Below are 23,703 nucleotides of genomic sequence, written 5' to 3' on the forward strand. Positions count from 1 at the left end.
TTAGATCCAAACGATATTCTGGTTTATCTCGACATAGAGTCTCTTTACTAAAGTCTCTATTCCGGAAACTTTCAACATTATTGCAGAGATATTAAATTCTGAGAATTTGAAATCAAATTTTCTAATTTTAATAAAAAAATTCTTGTTTGGAATATATTTTCCTTCTAACGGTCAAATTTATCAACAAATATAAAGAACACTTATCGTCTCCCCATTAACAGCAGTCATGACAAATGTATTTATGGAAGCTTTTGACAAGAAAGCGCTTGTCACTTTCCATCAATCATGTTCTTTGGCCTTATGGTTAATAATCCCTTCCAGATTTTCTTAACCATTAATAAAAATTGGGGCCTATAATTTACAGAACGCAGAACGATACCTTAATGCATTGTCACATCATCAGGGCCATAAATCTCTACCCGAATCACTGACCCGAGTCTCAAAACACCTAATATCTGCTCTTCTCTCAAATAATTTCCACATTAGGGATATTAAGCGTTCAATTTCCAAAATACACTTTTCGCCACAACCCCTCACAGAAAGTGAGTCAGAAAGCAACTCCACGTTTGCGACTGTGGTTATTCCTTACATTCAAGATATTACTGACCACCTATCCAAAATATGATTTTAAAACCAGATTAAGCATTTGTAAAAAAATTTTCTTCAATATCTTCCATCCAAGGCAAAAATTCCGTTTGAGACACCAGGAGTTTACAGCATTCCGTGCATATGCGGCAAAGAATACATTGGAGAGACAAGACAAAGACAAAGTGGTTAGTTTCTCTGAAAACACAGAGTATTTTTTTACGCAGAATTTGAAATATTAAATATATTATATTAAAATATATAAAAATATATTAAAATATTAAATATAATATCTTTTATACTAATATTTTATTAGTTATCAACCGAAAAATCGACACCCAGTATATTTTTGGAGATAATTGAAAATTAATTTTAAATCGCCTGTACGCATACTTGAAATTTCCTCGAGTTTTTGAACAAATAGGCCTTGGAGAGTGTCACCGTAATACAGAAATCAAATGCGTGGGCTGATTTTGGTTGTAAAGATGCAAGGTTTTAGTTTAACTTTTTAACTAAATTTCAGAGAGTCAACTGGTACTGTGTGGCATGCATGTGTTTTCTGTTAACTCTAGTTCTTGCTAGTCTTTAATTTTCAATTTGACGTTGTAAAGTCATTGTTAACGGCTCCTAAAACCCCTTTCTCGTATAATTTATAGGTAGTTCAAGTATAACAATTGAGGTATTTGTGGCTTAACTTTCATTTAGATATATCAAAGCGTTTCAGAAATAAAAAAAATATTTTAGAGGTACCTGTTACAAAGTCGTCGAGGGAGGCGTTTTCTGGGAAATATTAGGGAACCATTTTTTCAAACACCTTGAATATTATTTATTTAGGTTGAAAACTCTTCTTAACTGTAAGCGTAAACGTTAAGTTTACTCTTACATGACAGCGGCATTGAAACCCAACTTAGTTTATAGAAGCATAATGAATGTACTTTTTAATGAATTAAATTATTAATTAATTAATTATGTACCTACAAAAGAAGCTCGTGATTATACAGTAGAGATCTACGCAGATACAGGTGTCATTTAAATTTTATTGCACATAAGAGATCATAGAAAATTTCTAGCACAAGTTGACCGTGTGTTTGAGTTTATGCCTGTCGCTTAGCGTTAAAAATAAGGATATGCTTATAATTATTAAGATACTAAATATCAAGATAATAATAAAATTTTTGCTCTAGGAAAAAGTGATTTTGCTTGAATGGCTTTAGCAATCGGAAGTCTTCAGTATAGGTACATCTCTTCAAAGTCCTAATTTTATAATAGTAAAAATAATAAAATAATAACAAAGATAAATATCCTTCCAGATAACGAAAATTCTATTGTATTAATAATAATTTTATTTATTTCAGAAGAAATATCCGGAATTTTCGTAAAGAGTGTAAGCGAAGGAAGTGCCGCCGACTTGACCAAAACTATAAAAATCAACGACAGAATAGTGGAGGTATGTTACTAACAATTGAGTTTGTTACAGTTCTGCGGGTCGTCTGTCGCATCTTCCTTTCCACGCATCCTTATCAATCCAATATTGTTCTTCCATTTCCCTGCTTCTCTCTGTACCCTGTGTTTTACCTATCTATATGGCGGTTGCCAATTTAAAATCTATTTCTTCCGGTTGTTTAAAATATCACATATAGTCTGTATGATTTGTAATGGCCTACCAGGCAGAATAATATAGATTGTTCATCTTGTTTCCACTTATACTTCAACAGATGTTGTTCTGTCCTAAAAGTCTTTCTGATGAATGCAAGACAGTCGTCACTAACGATCCCGATTATATTACTTGGGAATAAGAGAGATACAACCAATTTTACTTGGCATTTATTAATTTAACTAGTACGTACATACTCAGAGATGTATTCATGTATTTTTTATGTGATAATAGATCAAGGTGTTCATTAATGATATGATTAATGATTATTTAAGTTGGTGAATCTACATGAAAAAAATATGATAATTTGTTAAATAAACTGCTGTCCAAAAACTCTGTCCATGCAATAAAAATTAAGATAATACCAAAAAAAAAGTATATCATACCGTATAAAATATAATTTTCCAAGGGTAAATACACAATTAAACCATATTTAGTGTGTATTTACGATGAAACATCTTCATTATCAGAGCCAGAATTGAAACTGCTACTATCAAAAAATGATCCTTCCTGTACATTAATAACAACTTTTTGCCAGGAATATTTTATTATATTTTTTGTATGTGTTATAAACTGACACAATTCTCTTTGGTGACTGTCCAAACAGATACTACTTCGTGCCATGCCTCACTTACAATATTTTTATTACAAAATATTTTGCACAGAGTAAACACCACGCCAAGTTTGTTTTGTAATTTTTTATAATTTTTAACAACTCACATTTTAGACTATTTTCTGGGTAATTAATCCGTTTATTCCGCAGCCAATTGATAATTTATTCTTTTCGTGTCGATATATTTGCTATAGTTTCACTAATTCTAGAATGATATCTTGCATTATCCATAAAAATTAAAGACGAGTTTCGGCAGCAGTTTCTCAAAAATCCTACCCTTTTTTGTCGTGGTGACTGCTATAATTATTAATTATGCACTATTAATGCGGAACACCGTCACGTAAATTATTATAGGAGTGGAAGCAGGTAAAATAGTGAGCGACCTTCTCTCTTGGTTTTATGACCGACTATGCTATAGCAAATCGTACCGGCTATAGTCCCTGTGGGGGAGGGGGTTAATCGGGCCATCCGCTTTTTCCAAGGTAATAAATATAATTAATTTACTTAAAAATAGTCACATAACTGTAAGAAGTCTCTTAGATCAGGGAAAATACACTAGACGAAATGAAAACTGAAACTGTAACAAAATTACCGTCAAATTTTTTGTTTAGGTCAACGGTTTATCTGTAATAGGATACACGAATCATGAAGCCGTCGAGCTGTTGAGAAATACCGGTCCGATGGTTAATATAAAATTCGAACGATATCTCAGGGGTCCCAAGTACGAGAGGCTGCAGCAAGCGATCAAAGCGAACGAGCTTCGACCTCCATCACCCTCCTCACCCACAGCGTCTTCGCTGCCAAAAGTGCCGCTCAGTTTAGTGGTAACGTAATTTATTAAAAGTTCATACAGAAATGGCTGTTGAAGTATATCAATTTAAAGTATTTTCTTTTGCTATATCACGCCTAGACTCTAGACTCTATTAAAAGATAGGAAGGAATGGCCGTGGCATTTTTTAAACTAATTGTAACACTAAACTAACCCTAGACGAACAAAAGGCTTAAAATAAGTGTCTTAGTCTCAGTCTTTTTTGTTTCGTTTCTTCGTAGTCAGTCGCGACACAACTCTTCCAGCACCGACCTGTGTTTACAGGGGAATATTCTCTGACTAAATTATTTATTGATATTCATAAGTAGAATTTTCTCTATTAGAACTATTGGGACCATAAGAGGTTTGATCTTTATTTTTAAAATATTTAGGACTTTGCAGCGTTGCCAAATTTACTCGAACCAGACACCAAGAATTATGAAACTTTCTATATAACATATGTTGCAGTTCTCTTGAAGTATTTTGGAGATAAAAATAATTTTTTAGAAAAATTTTGCGAAAGGCTTTAACAATTTTAGACAAAAATCTTAAATTTTGTTTACAGTTTTGACAATAGGATACTCATATATCACATTATCATATAACATGTAAGTTATCGCATATAATGATTCAAATTATATAAAAGTCAATTAAACGCGAATTTTAACTCTCTTATTGCGGCAATAATAAGAATACTTATTTTGAGCCGTTTTGAAGTTACAAGCAAAGAACTAAAATACAATATTGCGATTTAAGCACACAAGCATGGGGATGTATTTGGACAATTCAATTCAATTAGATAGCATTTATAAAATAAATTCTTTTTTTTTTATTAGTTTTTGCAATTTTTATATGGCGATTTTATATTCAAATAATGATATATAAAATTTATTTTATATATAAAATAGTTTAAGGGATCTATAAAAAATTTCGTATAGAAAGTTTTAGAAATTTTCAAAGAATCAAAAAATGTAGGACATTTAGAAAAATGAAAAGTGGTGTCCGACTAGAGTGGAAATGCTAAGGTGTCCAGTCAATTTTTAGTCATACGAATTTGTAAATAGATATAACGCAAAAACGTTATATACACACAAAAAATCCGCAACGGAAATAAAAATTTTGAATTATTAAAACATAGTAAATTCACTATCTATATTTACGGTGGATTTACGCAAATATCCGATAAAATTGACATAAATGTAAACTGACTTTATAGGCAAAAGCGTCTTATGTATTGTTTTAAACCTAACTTTTTGAATTCAAACTGCAAAATCGATCGAGTGCAACTGAAAAATAATTTTTTGATTATCTGCTTTTTCTACCAAAGGCCACCAAAAATAAAATATAGGTTTTAGTTTAATTAGGAAAATTTGTAGCTTAGGTCAGAATTTATGGAAAATAATTCTAAATTCCTGAAAAACAAGTCAGAATTACTGACACATAAGTCTTTGGAAAAGGACAGCGCCCATAAAAATATCAGATTGGAAGGTAATTCATAAATAATGCGCAACCTCAAAACTCGATACCAAAATACTATGAAGTTTCAACATTTGATTTGTAGTTTTTTTTAATGGCTATTACCAAAATTGTCATTATTATATATTGTTTTTTTATTGCTCGTCTTATTGAACTTTTTAAATGCGAATTCGTTTTGGGAGTACTTGAAAAATTAAGCATTTTTTTAGATTTTTATAACGTTTTAACCAAAACTCGACAGACAAACTAAATATATAATTTATTATTATTTATATTAATTATTATATATTTTAAAATCTGACTCAATTAATAAGTACCTAGTATTTCCAGTTTTGGTTAGTTGGCAACTGAGCGATATTAAAATGAACACATCGCAAGGGTCTGTATGGAACAATAAACAATAAAGGAGAAACTAGACGTTTTGACTTATGCCGTCGTCTGACCATGGCAAAATTAGCGACTACCAAGCTAAACACAATCTGGATAGACAAATCGATCACTTAAACAACGAAACTAGGGGATGTTATAATTTTCCCCATTACAACCTACGCAGCGGAAACATGAATTTTAAACAAAACAGATAAAAACGGAATAGAGGCTTTCGAAAGGTGGGTTTATAGACGACTCATATGAGGCTCGCAGAGCATTGAACCAACATATCCGTGTTACAAGATCAGGAACAATGGAACAACTATTTCTAAAAGGAAAGTAGAAGGTAAACACCCAAGAGACAGATGTCAAAACTAGATGGGTAGACCAAATTTCTTCTTCTTATTCTTCTACTTGGTTAAGATCAAATGATCTGTTAATTCCTTGCTTGTCGTTGTATTAATTTTTGAGATATGGACTGCCAGCTGTCTCTCGACCTCTTCGGCGGTCTACCGGGCGGACGACTTCCTACTGGTATTCCGTCGAGAGCTATGCGGGGTAATCTATCTTCCCCCATCCTCTTGACGTGGTTATACCATTGCCTTCTTCTCTGTCTTCCCCATCTTACAATATCCTGTACGTCGCATTGTTCTCTTATGTCGGTGTTTCTTACGTGGTCTCTTCTGGTTTTGCCAGCTATTGTTCTCAGCACCCTCATCTTGGCTACGCGCAGCATTCTCTTTGTTTTGTTCGTGTCTTCGCTTGTTTCTATCGCGTACGTCATTATTGGTTTAACGCTTGTTTTGTATATTTTAATCTTACTGTCCTTCCGCATGTATCCGTTGGCCCAGACAATCTCTCCTAGACAGCCAGAAGTTGCTGATGCTTTGTTGATTTGGTCCCTTAGATCTTTTGTTGGGTCGTGGCCGCTAGACATGTTCATCCCAAGGTACTTAAATTGCATTACCTGTTCTATGGACTTATCTCCAACTACGAGCTTGCATCTGATTGGTTCCCTGGTGATTGTCATATTTTTTGTTTTCTCGACCGATATGGTCATATTAAGCACACTTGATAGAACTTATCTTTGTAGGTCGTTCTCGTTTTCTGCGAAAATTGCTGCATCGTCGGCGTAGCATACCATGTTGATACGTTTGTTGCTCATTCTGTATCCCATATTTAAGGTTGCTACTTCTTCTATGATTTTGTCCATAAGAAGATTAAATAAGAGCGGGTCTAATTCCTCCTGGTGTTGGGATGCTTTTCGTGATATGTTGTCTTGATTTCATTTGAGTGGAGCTGTCGGTGTTGAGGTTGTAGATTACCTTTACTATGTTGGCTGGTGTTTCTTTTTCCTTTAATATATTGATGACGTCACCTAGCTTGACCTTGTCAAATGCTTTGGTTAGGTCGATGAAACAAATGAATGCTGGTGTATTATTTATCTATTGCCTTTTCCTTTATTTGTTTGGCAGTAAATATTGCGTCGGTTGTTGATCTTCCCTTTCTAAATCCCTGTTGTTCTTCCCTATTGATTATGTGATTCTCCAGTTTGTCTTTTATCAGGGCTGTGAACAGTTTCATTGTTGTACACAGTGGGGTTATTCCTCTGTAGTTATCAGGGGATGTTTTTTGTCCTTTCTTGAAGATGGGAATTGTTATGTTCATGTGCCATTCGTTTGGTATTTCTCCTGTGCTCAGGATTTTATTAAACAGTGATGTGAGTGTTGTTATAAGCTTATGGCTTATGACCAAACAAAACCCTTAATAAATATAAGACTGCATGATGCCGTAAGGATCGCGCGAGATTAGGCAAGCATATCGTTTGGAAGGGATAATGGAAAGAGTTTAGAGGGTGATATACAGGGTTTTTCGATTGGTACGAGAGACTTATCTCAGAAATTAGTTAGAAATTCTAACTTATTCCTCAAAAAACTGCGTTATTAAACTTGAATCTGTATTTTATTTTTGGTGATCTTTTAATTGATTTACTAAATGCCACCGTAGAGAGTTGTTTTATCAACTTTTATGTTAGTTTTAAATTAGTCCTAAATTAATGCTTAGATGCTTGCGTCAATCCACCATAACTTTAATTAGAATCTTTTTTAGCATATGAGTCACTTGGGAATCGAACCAGAAGGAGAGTCTCGCACAAGTATAGATTTCGATTCTGCCGTGCTGTTGGATAACGACGAAGAGGAAATCGTAATCGGGGGACGAAAATCGCTTGACTTCAGCATCTCTAGCCGCGAATCGATATACGAAAAGTGGCGGTGTAAATTTCCAGAAGACGTTCGTATTGTCGTAAGGCCATTCCAGATATGTTTTTTTTTGCTGCGATTGCATTTTGCGTAATTTTAGATTGCCCAAATGCATAAAGGGGAAAACAACGGTCTAGGTATAAGTCTGGAGGGCACCGTGGACGTAGAAGACGGCACGGAAGTCAGACCGCACCATTACATACGAAACATTCTTCCCGACGGTCCCGTCGGAATCTGCGGAGTGCTGCAATCTGGCGACGAATTAGTGGAGGTAGGAGTATTAACGATATCAAACTGATCGACAATAAAAAAAATCAAATCCACTTTCCCAAAATAAAGACACTGTGCGTCGTATTTTATTTCTACGGAATCTTAGCATACGACCAAAAATATAGTGCATTTATTATTATTATTAACCGCAGTTCGCAGGACCGCAGATGTTTATTCTGCATTAAGTAGCTCTTCCCTGAGATGGACCGTAACGAATATTTGTAGAAACTCAAAACAAAACAATTTTTTTTGAAACGTAAATATACCGTTTTAAATTAAGTACGTTTACTTTAACACCAAATTGCAATATGTTCGTATATATTATGGAGGGATTTGACAGTGATTCTTCCAGTAAGTATGTATTTATGTACCTGATTCTCGCGCTTCGACTCTGCGAGGCTGTTTTCACTGGATAGTTCAAAGGGTAAGGGTAAGTACCTGAACTCTATTTTTCTTACAGGTAAGTTTGCAAATAATCATTTTTGTCTTGTGTGCCTGTCGATTAAGGACAATCTTCTTATATTTTTGTGTCTTCTACATAGTTCTTCGATTTGTAAACAACAACAGTCTTTCTTAAGACTATAGATTATGTTCGTGGTAGATAATCATTTCATTAATTAATTAAAGATTAATCATTTTTTGAAGGTTCCTGTTTTTTAAGACTTTAAAATGTGGAGTCAAGAGAAAAGTGAGAGAAGATGCTAGTACTGCGCGAGTTTTCGCAATGGAGGGTGGATTATTAATTATTTTAAAAAATTTCGAGAGCAAAACAGGCCAATAGTATGTTTAGACGAAACGTAGTTCGACACTCACGACGCAATAAGAAAAGGATGGTGTGAAAACAGTAACAAGTGTGTACTAAACGTGCCGCCTTCACATGGAAAACGCATAATAATTCTTCATGCTGGGTCCAAAAATGGTTGGGTGGAAGATGCTTTATTTTTGTCTGCCAAAAACGTCATAGTGTGGATTACCATGAAAACATGACCGCGGAAATATTTGAGGACTGGTTTGAAAATAAACCAAAACTATCGCCAAATACTGTTATTGTGTTGGATAATGCCTGGTATAATTCAGCCCAAATTAGAAAAATTTCAAATAATCTTTCAAATAAAGAAGAATTTCTGTACAAAAATGATTTATATTTTATATAATAATAAAGACTACAAAATCGATTCGATAGCACAACAAAACGGATACGAAATCTCGTATCATTGTATATTTAACCCGATTGAGATGATTTGGTTTGAGTTAAAAGCACATATAAGAAGAAATAACACTGCATCAAAATTGAGTGATAGTACCATAAACGTAATTCGGCAAGAGGTACCTAAAATATAACAAAGCTGGTCTAACTGTGAAAAACGAGTAATAAAAGAAGATAATATTTACCGAGACGATTAGTGGCGGAGTTGATCATTGAACTAGATGACGACAGTAGCGATAGTGACTATTTTTTAAGTGACTGACACTTTATTATTATTATTATATTTAATATGTTGTATATTAATAATGATACTATGTAGAAATGCAATGAAATAGAACGTAATAAATTATTACTTTGTACTAATTTTTTTACGTACATGTTTCAAGAATTATTAGTGTAGGTAGATACATTCTTAGGACGGTCCTGGTGCTCGACAGGGTGTTCTGTAAGAGGCTGCGGTTTTGGAGTAATGGGAACGGTTGTAAAAGCACTATAGTTCTGGTCCAAGTGTAACAGTTTTAATGACGTCCAATAAATACCAAATTACTTTAAGGTTGATAATATTACATCCAAAACGTTTCTGTTAGTTTATCTATAAAACCTTTAGGGGGTTGGCTACGTTAGGTTTCATAAAAAGGTTTCACAGCGTCCTTAAAAACGAAGTCATAAATAACACTTTTAGTCTTTGGGTTTTATAACTCAATCACCCAATCTTTATAAATCTTAAAGCCCCTAATAAATATTCTACAGTTACTGTGAAACTCCGACTCCCATGCGCTTGGAATCACCGTCACAGACAGTGCTGTTTTCCACCTTCTTTTACGTTTAGGTTACGAACATTTTTATAAATACGTAAATAAGTATTCCAAAATCAACTTAGGTTTTTTGCACCAGCAATATTGCTGTAAGATTCTTGGATAAGTTTTTTAAAAGTTTCCAAGGTGTTTAATATTACTCACTAACCAGAACTATAAGTTATTCAAAAGTGAACCTAATGAACCTGACGTCTTTCATGTGGCGGCCATTGTTTTTTCGAATTGAAAGAAATAATAAACAAAAAGGCACGTGTACCACAAGCTAGGGCCGTATTTAAGATGTTAGCTGACAAGAACTATGCCGTGCTGACTGCTGTATTTTAATCCGTCATTTTTCGGCATTTGTATGTGCAAAGTACCGAAGTACGGTTCTGGAACCTCAAAAAGAAACCCAAGCGAGGTAAGCCTGGCCTTAGACCTTCAGAAAAATTGACCAAAGTTAAAGACCGGATTATGTCGAAAAAATGGTATATGGTTTGCAGAAACATAGAGTACAAAATTTGTACCAGTAATTTCCAACTATATTTTGTCAAATATCTCGTATGATAGACAAAAATCCAATCAAAATTGTAAACAAGAAAGTTGTTGCTCTCGATATGGCCCACATAGCTGCCAAAACCCCGTATTTCGCGTTCTATCATTTGGGGCTAATAATTTACCGCCGGAAAAGATCACACACCGTAATCGACAAAATGACCAAAATGAAAATTATAGGCCCAGATCTCCCAGGTTTCCTGGTTCAAGAATTTTTCTTGTATAGTAAATTGTTTTTAGAATTTGTTTTCTGAAACCAAAAAAAAACATTTCTTGAAGTCTGATGGTGCCCAACTTTTACTGGATACATACCATGTAGACTTTCATGTTAACGGCAAATTTCAAGTCGACGACTGCATATTTTGGACACATATTTTAGCATAGTTCGGCATGTTGTATACCTTGTATGATATGCTAAAGTCAACCTAAATAGCAAAATCAAAGAAATCGCCAATTGAATCGTGGTGTTCCGTGTTCCGGTTCAAGAATTTTTGCGTTCCGACGACGGTTCAAAACGCGGCATTTCCGTTAGACCCCTACAAATGTGGTTTTTAACATTTTTTAAACTACTTATCGTTAGACCGAGCTCTGTATCTCCTCTCTTTAGGGCTCTTTCTTGCCTTGACAATTGAAATTACATCTATGTAGTATTCTAGATGTGGCGCTAAAGTGGATAAAATCATATCTAATATGTACCGGCTTAGATAGAAATATATCAAGCCCTGCTTTTGCCACCTTGGCAATTCAACAAGGAAGCGTCATTGATCTTATTTTTTTAATTGACATTAATGGCATAACAAAATTGCTCACCCGAGTAGAAAATTTTAAAATAACGAACTATGCGAACAATAGAACTTTTTTGTTAGTTAACACTGATATAAATATTTTAAAGGGCGCTGCCACGAACTGTTGAATATCTTTAAACATTGGTTCACTAAGAATACATTAGTTGTTAATAATAACAAAATAAATATAACATTATTCAAGACGACCAAGTTCAACTACTTTGAAAGCCTATAAACGTCAATGACTATAAGGTAGAATTAAAAATATAAACAAATTCTTGGAGATGTTTCTGTTGACTTGTGGTTCCCGCGTTCGTTATGTTGTTGGTTAATTATTTATTTAAGGTGTGTTATACTTTTGTTGTCGCCTTAAAACCCGCTCCACAGAGAGGAAAAAACAGAAAAATAACAAAATATACTTTTCTGATCGTTCGCTGATCATTTCGGCCCAAACGCAAAAAAAGATCACCAAATTATAATTCATAAAATCAAAATAAATTTGTTCATTATATTCATATTATAGCTTTTTTTACATTTAAGAATTTTTTTTCCACTCCCGTCTGTAAAATGCCTAATTACACACCGATCTAACATGCGGGAAACGTCACTTCACCACTTCAGTTTCGTTTCCTACGGATCCGAGCCACGTCGGACGCCTTGAATTTTGACATTTGTCAATTCTGACGGCCATGTCAGTGAATGTATTCGTGTTATTTTGCGAAAATGTATCCAAAAACTAACGGTCGTAGAAAAAGTATAGTATACAACACGTTCGGTAAACTTTTTTTTAAGTCGTTTATTAAAGACTCGCTCCGCTCGTGTCAAATAAACTCGTGAGTCAAATGCTGTTTACCGTACTTATTGCTTAATATACTATTGTATGCACATAAAAATTACCGTAGCATGGTAGAAATGTAAATTGTATATGTTATAGCTCTGACTATTCAAGTTATAGTACGGTTTCTAATATTTTGTTATATTTAAGAATTTTGTGTGCAGATAAAAATTACAGTAGCATGATAGAAATGGAAACCTCAATATTTTCAATACAAATGCCCCAGAAACGTCAGGATTTGGACGAAGTTTTCTTTTGGGTCCTCGGTAGATGGCAGTCAATGTTATGAATCCGACTTTAGTGTTATAATACGTTCGTCTTAACACATTTGATAAAGACACGGTGTTGTCGAAACAATTGTCATGTCAAAATATATAATTGCGTGAAAATTTGAACTTTTAGTTCTTATATATTTTGGTAAATGGATTTTCATCAAGTAAAAGCCTCCTCAGTTCAACATTTTTTTTACTCCCAACTCTAAAATACTCAAATATTATTTATAATAATTATTTATAAATGAGTGTCTAACGAGGGTTATGAGTGTTACATTCTGGGTACGTTTTTGCAGAACGAGTTGCGTCTACGTGACCATGACCATGACTAGCTCATTCACCACTTCAAAATTGCTTTAAATCTACGAAAACTATTCGATCGTTCCTAACCCGGGACTAAAGTAGCCAAAGCGTTCGAATTGGCCCCCCAGAGTGTTTAATGTTAAACATTTCTTGAGAAATAGGATAAATCGTTTTCTTGCGATTACGGCGCCATCTACTGAGAATCCAAAAGAACAATTCGGACAAAAATTAACTTTTTTTCAACTTTCACCAGTTGGCCAATATTTATAGGCATTTTTTGTGTCACTCTCGCCATATTGCAGAGTTTGCATACTTTGTGGACAACCAGTATATTTAAAAAATAGTTTTGATCAGAAATTAATATCAAATACCCCACCGTAAAGCCAAGACTTTCGTGTATATTTCATAAATTCCGATCAGAACAGAAAATTTTGTTTTAGGTGAACGGTATTCAGCTTTTAGGTCTGAACCACTTGCAAGTGGTATCGATCTTGAGGCAACTGCCATCTTTCGTTAGTTTAGTATGTGCGCGGTATCCGATTCCTATGAGGGTGATCGATACTTCCCAACACCCACAAGCCTTCCAAGCGCGGGTAAGTTTAGTTTAAGTACATTGTAACTTGTCATTCGGAGATTTTTTTCCCAATCGCTGTAAAATATTTGAGACGTAGGTAGACAGCAACGCAACGTATAATTATAATAATAAAAAAAAATTGTCACGGAATAGCTTTTTTACTCGGTTAAAGTCTTCTATAATAGTTGGAAATCGCGCAAGTTTAACGAAGCTGTATTCATTAAATACAATGGAAACATCTTTAACAATCCAAGCGTGGAAATACCTACAATCTTTCAACTCTTAATAGTGCACCAATGATGGAGTCCTAGCGTCAATCCAAGTAAAGAAGTTCTGACACATTTTAGAAAGTACTCCTAAAGCACCGTTAGCAAAGATAATAAAACATAAAACCGATACTAAAAGTTGATAATTTATCATATCAAAGGCCTTGGAAAAATCCAATAAGACGAAAATAGTTGCGACACAATTATTAAACCCTTTCGCTATATCATCCGTTACATGAGGCAGCGCGCTGGAACACCAGTCCTAAATCAGGATTCCTTACATGAAATGGTATTAATCAAATTTAGAAAGGTGAAGTCTGATGCACTATTCATCATGAACATGTGGGAGTTTATACTTACTAAAGATCAAAAATAGATTTAGAATCCATAATGATTAAAATATATTTATAAATATATATTGAGATTGAGAATAAATGTTATGGTTCTTCAAAACCTGTTGCAACACAGTGAAATTATTTGTTTAGCCCCAGCCTTTTGTTCCCACTTAAGACTAAACAACTTTTGTATCGTGCTACCGTAGTGCATATTTTTAAATGCTATATAACAATAAATAGTGTCCCCATCGCTTTCGCACTCTTATTTTTCAAAAAATAAAAAGGTTCTTCGTATGAAAAATGAAACTTTTTGCAGTAGAAAAACAAACGAAATCAAAGTAAATTCTGAGTTTTGCTTTGCGTGGTACGAGTTTAAATTGGCAATGAATAAATTGAACTTAATTTTATTCAATTATTCAAATACATTTTAATTAAAATGGATTTATTAGCACGACATAACAACCTTTGACATAATATGCGTTTAATAGCTTGGAACTAATTTATTGTTCCGAATATTTTTCTATTAGTATCGAGATTTCGTGGAAAATGTCTAACGGTCGATAGGTTCATTTTTTTCCGTCGCATTTCAGAAAATACTGGCCGGTAGTTTGCAGAATCTGATACAGCCCGCAGACCAGAATTTTTTAGTAAAAGCAAAATCGGAAATATCTATAGTGTCCAGCGTCGGTAGTGAGGCCTGCACGACGAACAGATCTAGGTCCCTGGAGATTATTGCCGGATTACCCATGTGGTGTGAAGAACCGATCACTATAGAATTGAACAAAGGCGAACACGGCTTGGGATTTTCCATTTTAGATTATCAGGTATTTCGATTTTATACGGACTGCCTGATGTTTAACCGAATTTAAGGATTTCATTATGTACAGGGTGGCCCGTTTAAGTAAAAAATGAATACAATAGTTGTTTCAATTAAAATGACCTTTATTTTTTTTATTTTCCCAATCGTCACTTTTCTATATACAGGGTGGTAAAACAACATTTTTTAAATACGCTACATACTCATATATATATATATATATATATATATATATATATATATATATATATATATATATATATATATATATATATACAGTGTGTCCAAGATAAGGATGCACAGCATGGGGATCTCGGAAACTATAAGAGATACAGTGTCGGTTAAATTAGACAAAAGTTGCGCATTTTGATACCGAACAAGATCCCGTTTTACAAATTTGAAAATTCCAAGCCGTTCCGGAAATATCCGAGAAAAACCGAAATATTGCGATTTCGTTTTTATTATTTTTTAAAGCTATTTGAAAAGATATGAAAAAACGGAAAACACTTTTCCATTGGCACTTTTTAATCTCTCTAAATTGACGTTAACAAATTTTCATTACAGCGTTTCGATTCCATGGAACCACCATCAACTTTGATTTTTCTTATGGGACGGAAAAAAAGTACACACAGTATTAGGTTGTGCTTTTCATTGCGAATTCAACGATGTACGATACAATATGGTTACTTATGTTTTTATCCAGAAAAATGGATTTTTAGTACATTTCAGCATTTAAATGGAGTAGGCCATGACAAAATGACATCCAGTCAATTTCAATAACACATTAATGTTATTTGTCTTTGTTATCAGTCGATCATAAGTTTATTCCTTTAGTTATTGTTTTTGTATTTTTATTGTTGTTGTCTTTTTCTAATTTATTTTGTTCTACAATGGAGGGAGGTAATTTTACAAACGAAGAAAAATGTGATATGCTGTCTTGCTACATCTGATGCCAAAGAAATTGTATAGAAGCCGAGCGTATGTATTCTAACAAATACCCAGAGCGGAGACAACCTGACAAGAGTATTTTTCGGCGTTTGTTATTTAATCTGAAAGAATATGGATCATTTAAGAAGCCTGCATTATCCCGACAAAAACCTTCCAATGAAGAAAACCAATACATTGTTCTACAATCTGTTATCGAAAATCCACAAACTTCTACCAGAGAAATTGAAGACCAGAATGGGGTAGCTAAATCTACAGCTCAGTTTATTTTAAGGAAAAATGAATTTAAGCCTTACAAATTCAGAATATGTCAAGGATTAAAACCGGGTGACGACGAACGACGTAGACATTTTTGTGAGTGGTATACCAGGATGTGTGATGAGAGTTTTAATTTTCCATATAAAGTGATTTGGTCTGATGAAAGTATGGTGACCAATAACGGTATTTATAACAGGCGCAATACACACTATTGGTCGCAACAAAATCCACGTGTTAATAGACTATCCAGACATCAAGTTCGCTTTGGGTTTAATATTTGGTGTGGGATTTTTGGTAGCAAGATTATAGGCCCTATTTTCTATAATAATTCCTTAACTTCCGAGCGGTACCTTGACATCTTGAGGCACGATTTAGAAGATGCCTTAGATGATTTACCGCTAGGCGCTGTGCAAGGCTGCTGGTTCCAACAAGATGGTGCCCCAGCCCATAACTCCAGAGAAGTTTGATGGAAAATACATTGGGACTTACAGTGAAACACCTTGGCCTCCAAGGTCCCCGGACTTAACTCCCTTGGACTTTTTCTTATGGGGCTACATAAAAAATGAGGTATTCAAAGAATGTTTTGACAACGAGGAACAATTACGTCAATCAGTACGAGCAGCGTTTAATAAAATTACTCCTGAAATGTTAAGTCGTGTTTTGGAGTCTACCGTGAGACGGGCGTACTTATGCCTAGAAAATGGAGGTCATTTATTCGAACATTTGTTATAGAATTTGTTTTTCATTAACTTGTTGGATTTAGTTGTTATGTTAAATGAACAGTTAGAGTTAGTAAATAAATAAACACATTAACTCGAACTTGTCAACCATTTTCTTTTGCCTTTCATCGTTCGGATCTCATGGCCTACTACAATAAAATACTAGAAATGTATTAAAAAGCCATTTTTCTGGATAAAAACATAAGTAACCGTATTGTATCGTACATCGTTGAATTCGCAATGAAAAGCACAACCTAATACTGTGTGTACTTTTTTTCCGTCCCATAAGAAAAATCAAAGTTGATGGTGGTTCCATGGAATCGAAACGCTGTAATGAAAATTTGTTAACGTTAATTTGGAGAGATTAAAAAGTGCCAATGGAAAAGTGTTTTCCGTTTTTTCATATCTTTTCAAATAGCTTTAAAAAATAATAAAAACGAAATCGCAATATTTCGGTTTTTCTCGGATATTTCCGGAACGGCTTGGAATTTTCAAATTTGTAAAACGGGATCTTGTTCGGTATCAAAATGCGCAACTTTTGTCTAATTTAACCGACACTGTATCTCTTATAGTTTCCGAGATCCCCATGCTGTGCATCCTTATCTTGGACACACTGTATATATATATATATATATATATATATATATATATATATATATATATATATATATATATATATATATATATATATATATATATATATATATATATATATATATATATATATATATATATATATATATATATATATATATATATATATATATATATATATATATATATATATATATATATATATATATATATATATATATATATATAATGAGCATTTTCTTAAAATACGCGGTGTTGTCACGTTTCGAAAAATGATACTTTTCTCAATTTTCTTAAATGATACACCTTGGATTGGATTTTTGGAATAGTACGGGTCTCTGCCTTACCGTTTTGGCTTAATTGGCAGATAAAATTAAAAACTGGGTATAAGATTTAAATTATTAGCTGCTTATCAACTTGTTCACATCCGTTTCAGAGCATTGTTAAGAAGTCATATTAAAAACAGAACATTAAGATTTGCACAATGTTGCCAAATTTGGCAAATTACTTATTTCTACATTTAAACGTCTACGTGGAATGATGACAAATGATTAACACTAACTACTAATACATACTACTTACAGGTAAAATTAATTCAATTAGTTTTTCAATATGTCCGCCGTTTTGAAGAATACAAGTAGTATATGCTATTTTTTACAAGGGGTCAAATCTGGACTTCTCGCTGGCCAGAAAATGGTTTTGTTTTGTCGAATTCACTCTCTGAAATTTTTGTTTAAAAAATGATGATAAGGAGCGCCAACTTGCTGAAAAATTAAATTTTGATGCTCTTTTTTACGGATCTGCGCCCCTGCTTGTTTAATTCAAAACACATTTTTATTTTCTGAACTTCAATAAAGTGTTTTTTCAAATATGCTATCTAAAAAATGCCTATTCATCATTATTTTGCAAAATTCCAGTCTTAAGTTGAAACCTGGTTCTTGTAGTTTTTGTATTGATGTGAATTTAAATTGCTTATAACTGTTAATTTTTAAACATGTCTGAAGTGTGGTTCGTCTTACGTCTACATCTAAAACAGCAAGGCGTATGGAGATCTCTGGAGTATTTTCAAAATGCATATTATATGCATAAAATATGCATATAGCTGCATATTTTCATTAAAAACCGTTCGGCTACTACTTTTTTTCACTAAAATATTGACATTTGTTCGAAACTGCTGGTATATTTTGGCAATTTTTGTTTCCTGTCAATCGCCTATAGGGACATTTGGCTCTGAGAGCAAGAGCCGGACTTTTGTTATTGGCGATGTAACATTCTAATAGGTCAAATTTTTCCTTCTTCGTATACATTATACAAAATAGACTCAACAAAAATGCAACTGAATAAAATAAATACAAATTAGTGTAAGTCCAAAAAAATACGCTTAAAATTTTATAATACACTGATACCTGTCAATAAATTAGTAAATCAGTAACGGTAGGTGCCAAGGGATTGCCGTTGGTGCAGAAATGATCACCGTCGAGAAAAATGTTTTTTTTGTTTGTTTGTCCGTTCTCCGTTTTCCGTTCTCGTCTTTTGATTTTTCCTGAATAACTTTCGAACGGTTAGAGCTACAAAATTGAAATTTGCCTCCTTTTTAACCATCCACGAGGCACATAAGCTTATAAGAAATGGCCCTGATCCGATCCCCGTATCCATCTTTTTTTCGCAATTTTCGACTGTTTTTTCCTTGCTATGAATCACGATAAGCGTCCGAAATTTGAAGTAATCGACTTCATATTTGGCACATATATGCAGCTTTGCCCTGTGACGGAATCTATTGAAAATGGGGGTCTGGGGGGTCGGGAAGTATTCTAAAATAATAAAAAATCGGGCGTGCAAGGGTCTACAAAAAACATCATTTTTCAAAAACTGTTTACGTGATCAAAAAAATTCTTGAACCAGAAGAAGAAGAAGATACGGCTCTATAAACTTTTGTTCGTGACAATTTTTCAAGAATATATAAGGTGCGCCGCAAATTCAAAAAAACTAAAAAACTATTGAAAATTTTCAATAATTTCAAATCTGTGTTTTAGATGTCAGTTTCGTTTACATGACGATATAGTCCACCTAGACAAACTTTTGTATTTACGGTTTTTAAGTATTGTACAGGGTGTTCACCATATTCCGTGCAATATTAAAAAACATAATAAGTACTCCATATTTGCAGCTACCGACTTCATACTTAGGAGAGAAGTTGAAGTCTGGACCCGCATTTACACTCATCTGATCGGAAAAATTTTATATCCGTAATACGTGGGAGACCCGGCGCTATAACTTTTGTTTCACGCATTTTTTCGATCATATACCAGGTGTTTTAGTTATGGACAAAAATCTAAAAGACCCTGAAAATTGTTCTTTTAGACAGTAAATTCTCAACAGTAAATCAAAATTCGTACAAACAATAGCTAATCGGTTCAAACAGTGTTATACGCCGTATCAAGGGCTACAATTTTTGTATTTACGGTTTTCGTCTATCGGATACGCTGTTCGAGATATTTGAAATAATCCAAATGAAAATCACCATTTCTCGCCCTGAATCTAGACGCGATGACGTCATTGACTATTACCACGTACTGCATGGTTTCAGAAAACAAGTAGTTTTTTGAAAACCATTTACTCCATTGGAAAAATTCGGATACCAGGAAACTAACGAGATTCAGGGCTATATTCTCTATTTAGAACATTGTTGGAATTATATACAGGGTACGTCGTTTGTGGCCAAAAATTTCTAATGGATCCTAGAAATTTCTGCTTTTGTGGGTGAATTATTGGCGATACATGAAAAACTTTTAATGATGTGATAATCTGATATGAACAGTATCATAAACTGTGTCGAGAGAGAGTTTAAGGTTTCGTCTATAATACAGGGGACGCAAAATATTTGAAAAAAATATAATTTTAAATTGCAATTACCAGTAAAAATTTTAATATTTACCGAAGTGTGCTGTAACTTTGAAGTTCGACTAGATGTGAAGGACAATATATACAGGGTATATTCAGAATCAAATTACAACATCGATTTTGCGAAAGTTCCATAGTGGAGCACGCAGGAGCACGATAGAAAAATAATGCGTCCCTCTAGGACAAGAATCCGTGAAGCGCCATCTTTTTAAAACATCAAGCTCATTTGCGCTATTCGCGACGAACTTGCCCCGCGCAGTGACGATTTTTCGAAAGCAATCTTGTTATCAAAGCTACTGCGATGATTATGTCAAAAAGGACAAAATTAATAATATCATCAATTTTGTATTTGTGTCTTTCAAGAGGCAGGTTTCTATATATTTTTTAAAGACATGTGGTCTATGTTATTAGGAATATGAATATTTTTTAAAAGCTTTTTTTTTCCATTTAAGGACCTTATTTACAAGACTCTTAAATTATGAATCTAAAGATTTTATATATTATTGGAAAATAATTGCCAATTATGCCAAAACGGTAAGTCAGAGATCTACATTATGTTATATAATTGAAATTGCAAAGTGGCTATTTGGAAATCCAATAATATGCAGGTTGTCTCATTTAAGAAAATTGAGAAAAATATCATTTTGCGAAACGTAGCAACACCGCGCATTTTAAGAAAATATTTTAAATTTGATCATTGTCTAAAGAAAAGCATTATTGTTATAAAAATAATAAATGGAAAAAGGTTAAAAGCAACCTTACAATGATGGTTTAAACATAACCCGTATTCTGAAGATGATCGCCAATAAGTTCGAAAGGTGAATCACAAACCCATACTCATATATCGTTGAATTTGTCTTTGAAAAGACTCTCCAAAAATGCAATAAAATGTAGGGGATGTTCTCTTAAAAAAAATATATAACTTTGTTTTATCACCCTGTATATAAAGAAGTGGCGATTAGGAAAATGAAAGAAAATAAAGGTCATTTTAATAGAAACAACTTTTGTATTTAAATTTTTTTTGTAACCCTCGTAGGTTTCGAGATAAGGTATAGGCTCCTCTTAAACGGGCCACCCTGTACATAATTTATAAAATGTATTTCTTTTTGGTTCTTTTGACTATTTTACAAAACAGAATATGTTTACAGCATTTATAAATATAATAAAACAATGTATACGATTAGATGAAAACTACCATAAATAGGTATAAAAACTTAATACATGTTATATGTTAACAAAAAAAATTAACAGAAAAAATGGGAAGATAATATAGAACACAATCGAATAGTGGTCGCTACCAAAAATTAGATATTTCTACAAAAAATAGAAACGTTTTTTCGAAGCTTGACCCATTTGAGATTACCTTTTGCTTTTCTAGCTTCCTGAGTGCGTGTTTCCCTTACCTTCTGTCGCTCTTTGCTTCCCTACTTCGGTCATCATGGCGCCGCGCGCTACTTGGTGGCGCCGCTGCCGGCAAGTACGAAAATCACTTGTCAGTGCCTGCGCTTTTATAAGCCGGCTAGGACTTAAAATCCCTTGGCCCATTTGAGAGGTGTTTGTTTTCTGCCGGCAAGAAGGACGGCGTACTGTGAATAACAATTAAATTGCAAGGGAACGCGAACAGAGAGTATTTATTAATACTATAAGTATACAGCCAAACAACACAACCTGGTAAATAAATTCAAACAAAATAGAATCCTTCCGAATTATGTGAATGTGACCATGACGAAAACTAAATAATGAGCTTCGAAGAGCTACGACTCTCTTAATTGATGCTAAAGCACAAAATGAAATATATATGCGACATTCTTTTAAGCAGGAACAAAACATCGAAAAGGTCGAATGCTATTCGGAACTTTCGATAAATCAGTCTCAATTTCTTTAAACGAAAACTTGAAGAATTTAGATTTGCTTCTTGAGTTACCCAAAAATGTCCTCTAATGGAATTCTACATTGCCCTAGCTTGGAACCAACAGCTGAACGGATAGACCCTTTACTTGCAACTATGCCCGCCTCCTTAAAAGCCGTACGAATCCATCCAGCGATGACTGTTCTAGACGCTGGTCTAACCCTACCTCGCATTGAAATGAAAAGAAATGGGCATTGAACCAAAGATTTTCTTTGTAAGCTAGATACTTGTATTAACTTTCGTATCCAAAATGGTATACTAAACTCCGCATCGGAAAAAAATCTAAAATCTTGCAACCTGACTGACGAAAGCTGACGCGGTCTGTTTTTCAGCCAAACCACAGCCTCTTCAAATTGCTCAATTGACAATAGCGTAAAGTCGTGAATTCTTCGCCCCGAGTCCAACAGTATCGCGACGTATCTAAATAGTTGAAAAAGACTTTCTTGGCTGAGCGGAGATGATTTTAACCATTCTAACAAAATATCAATGTCCCAAATCGATTTGGGAGTATTTTTAATCTGCTTGGCCAGGCTAATCGCATTAAGCATTTGTTGAAATAGAGGGTTTGATGACAACATCGAACCCCGAGTAGGATTAGCAAACGTAGCAATCACAGACTAGAATAATACTACTCAAGGACATCTTCTTTACCCTATGTAGATAACTTAAATATAGGGCCCCCTGCTCTGGTGCTTGATTTTTCCCAGAAATATGGTTACCCATTCTATCCATTTTTTACAGGGAGCACTATAGGTTTTCAGGGTTGACTTTCTCCAAGAAGAATACAATAAGTCCCGACTCCAATTTTCCACCCAGAACCTTCCTGGCCAAATAATTTCAATAGATGTACGTTTTGTAGAGGCTTGCCCGTCCTCAAGTGTTTGAGGTTGGGATGAAGATCTAGAAGATTGATTGGATGGTCGATTGCTCTGTTTTCCAAGTCCTGTCCAAAAAACTTTCGTCCAATCTGGAGCGATTATTATGTATGTTCCGGACGCCTTGTTGATATGCTAAAGAACTTGAGGCATCAAAGTTAGAGGGGGAAAAATCCAGGCCGACTGAACGCGTTCACAAATAATGCTTTCTTGTCTATTGAGTGGCTTGCGTAAGATTGAACTACCGCTGACGATTCGGTCGTAAAAAGATCGACTTGGGGAACTCCCTACTTTCTGAAAATTATTCTTGTCAATTCGCTCGATAGATGCCAATCCGGCAGTGAATGCTGGCGAGACAGTGAATCGGGAATTACATTGTATACCCCCGGAATGTATTGTACAGTCAAAGAAATGTTGAAGCGGAATGCTGGACTTAGGAAGGTCAACAGATTTCGTTCCTCCCTGTTCGATTGTCCGATGGTACTAATATCGACTTGTTTTTCAAAATTGACAGATTTTTCTTGATGCTCATTAGAACCGCAAAAAGCTCTTTTCGGTTCATATGCCACCGACTTTTTTGAGCTGTTCAAGTCCAGATGCGATGCGTCTGTTGCCAGATATAGATCTATATTGCCGAGAAATATCGTTCAACTCGAATCCAGTGCTTTCGTCCACCAGCAAATGTCGTTCAAAATTTGGGAGTTTATTGGTGATCTGGATGGG

General features: G+C 34.2%; 1 protein-coding gene across 2 annotated transcripts in view; it reads left to right on the forward strand.

Annotated features, from left to right (window-relative positions):
- Positions 1–23,703, forward strand: part of LOC132708127 (uncharacterized) — a 175,314-nt gene that overhangs the window by 38,160 nt on the left and 113,451 nt on the right. For both annotated transcript variants that reach the window (XM_060680256.1, XM_060680257.1), the window contains exons 7-12: positions 1,941–2,032; positions 3,464–3,676; positions 7,615–7,809; positions 7,867–8,037; positions 13,228–13,380; positions 14,553–14,786. In XM_060680256.1, the coding sequence (XP_060536239.1) occupies positions 1,941–2,032; positions 3,464–3,676; positions 7,615–7,809; positions 7,867–8,037; positions 13,228–13,380; positions 14,553–14,786 (1,058 nt within the window). The remainder of the gene's footprint in view (positions 1–1,940; positions 2,033–3,463; positions 3,677–7,614; positions 7,810–7,866; positions 8,038–13,227; positions 13,381–14,552; positions 14,787–23,703) is intronic.

Source organism: Cylas formicarius, unplaced genomic scaffold (genome assembly GCF_029955315.1).
Source record: "Cylas formicarius isolate icCylForm1 unplaced genomic scaffold, icCylForm1.1 PGA_scaffold_10__41_contigs__length_53128322, whole genome shotgun sequence".
Classification (NCBI taxonomy): Eukaryota; Metazoa; Arthropoda; class Insecta; order Coleoptera; family Brentidae; genus Cylas; species Cylas formicarius.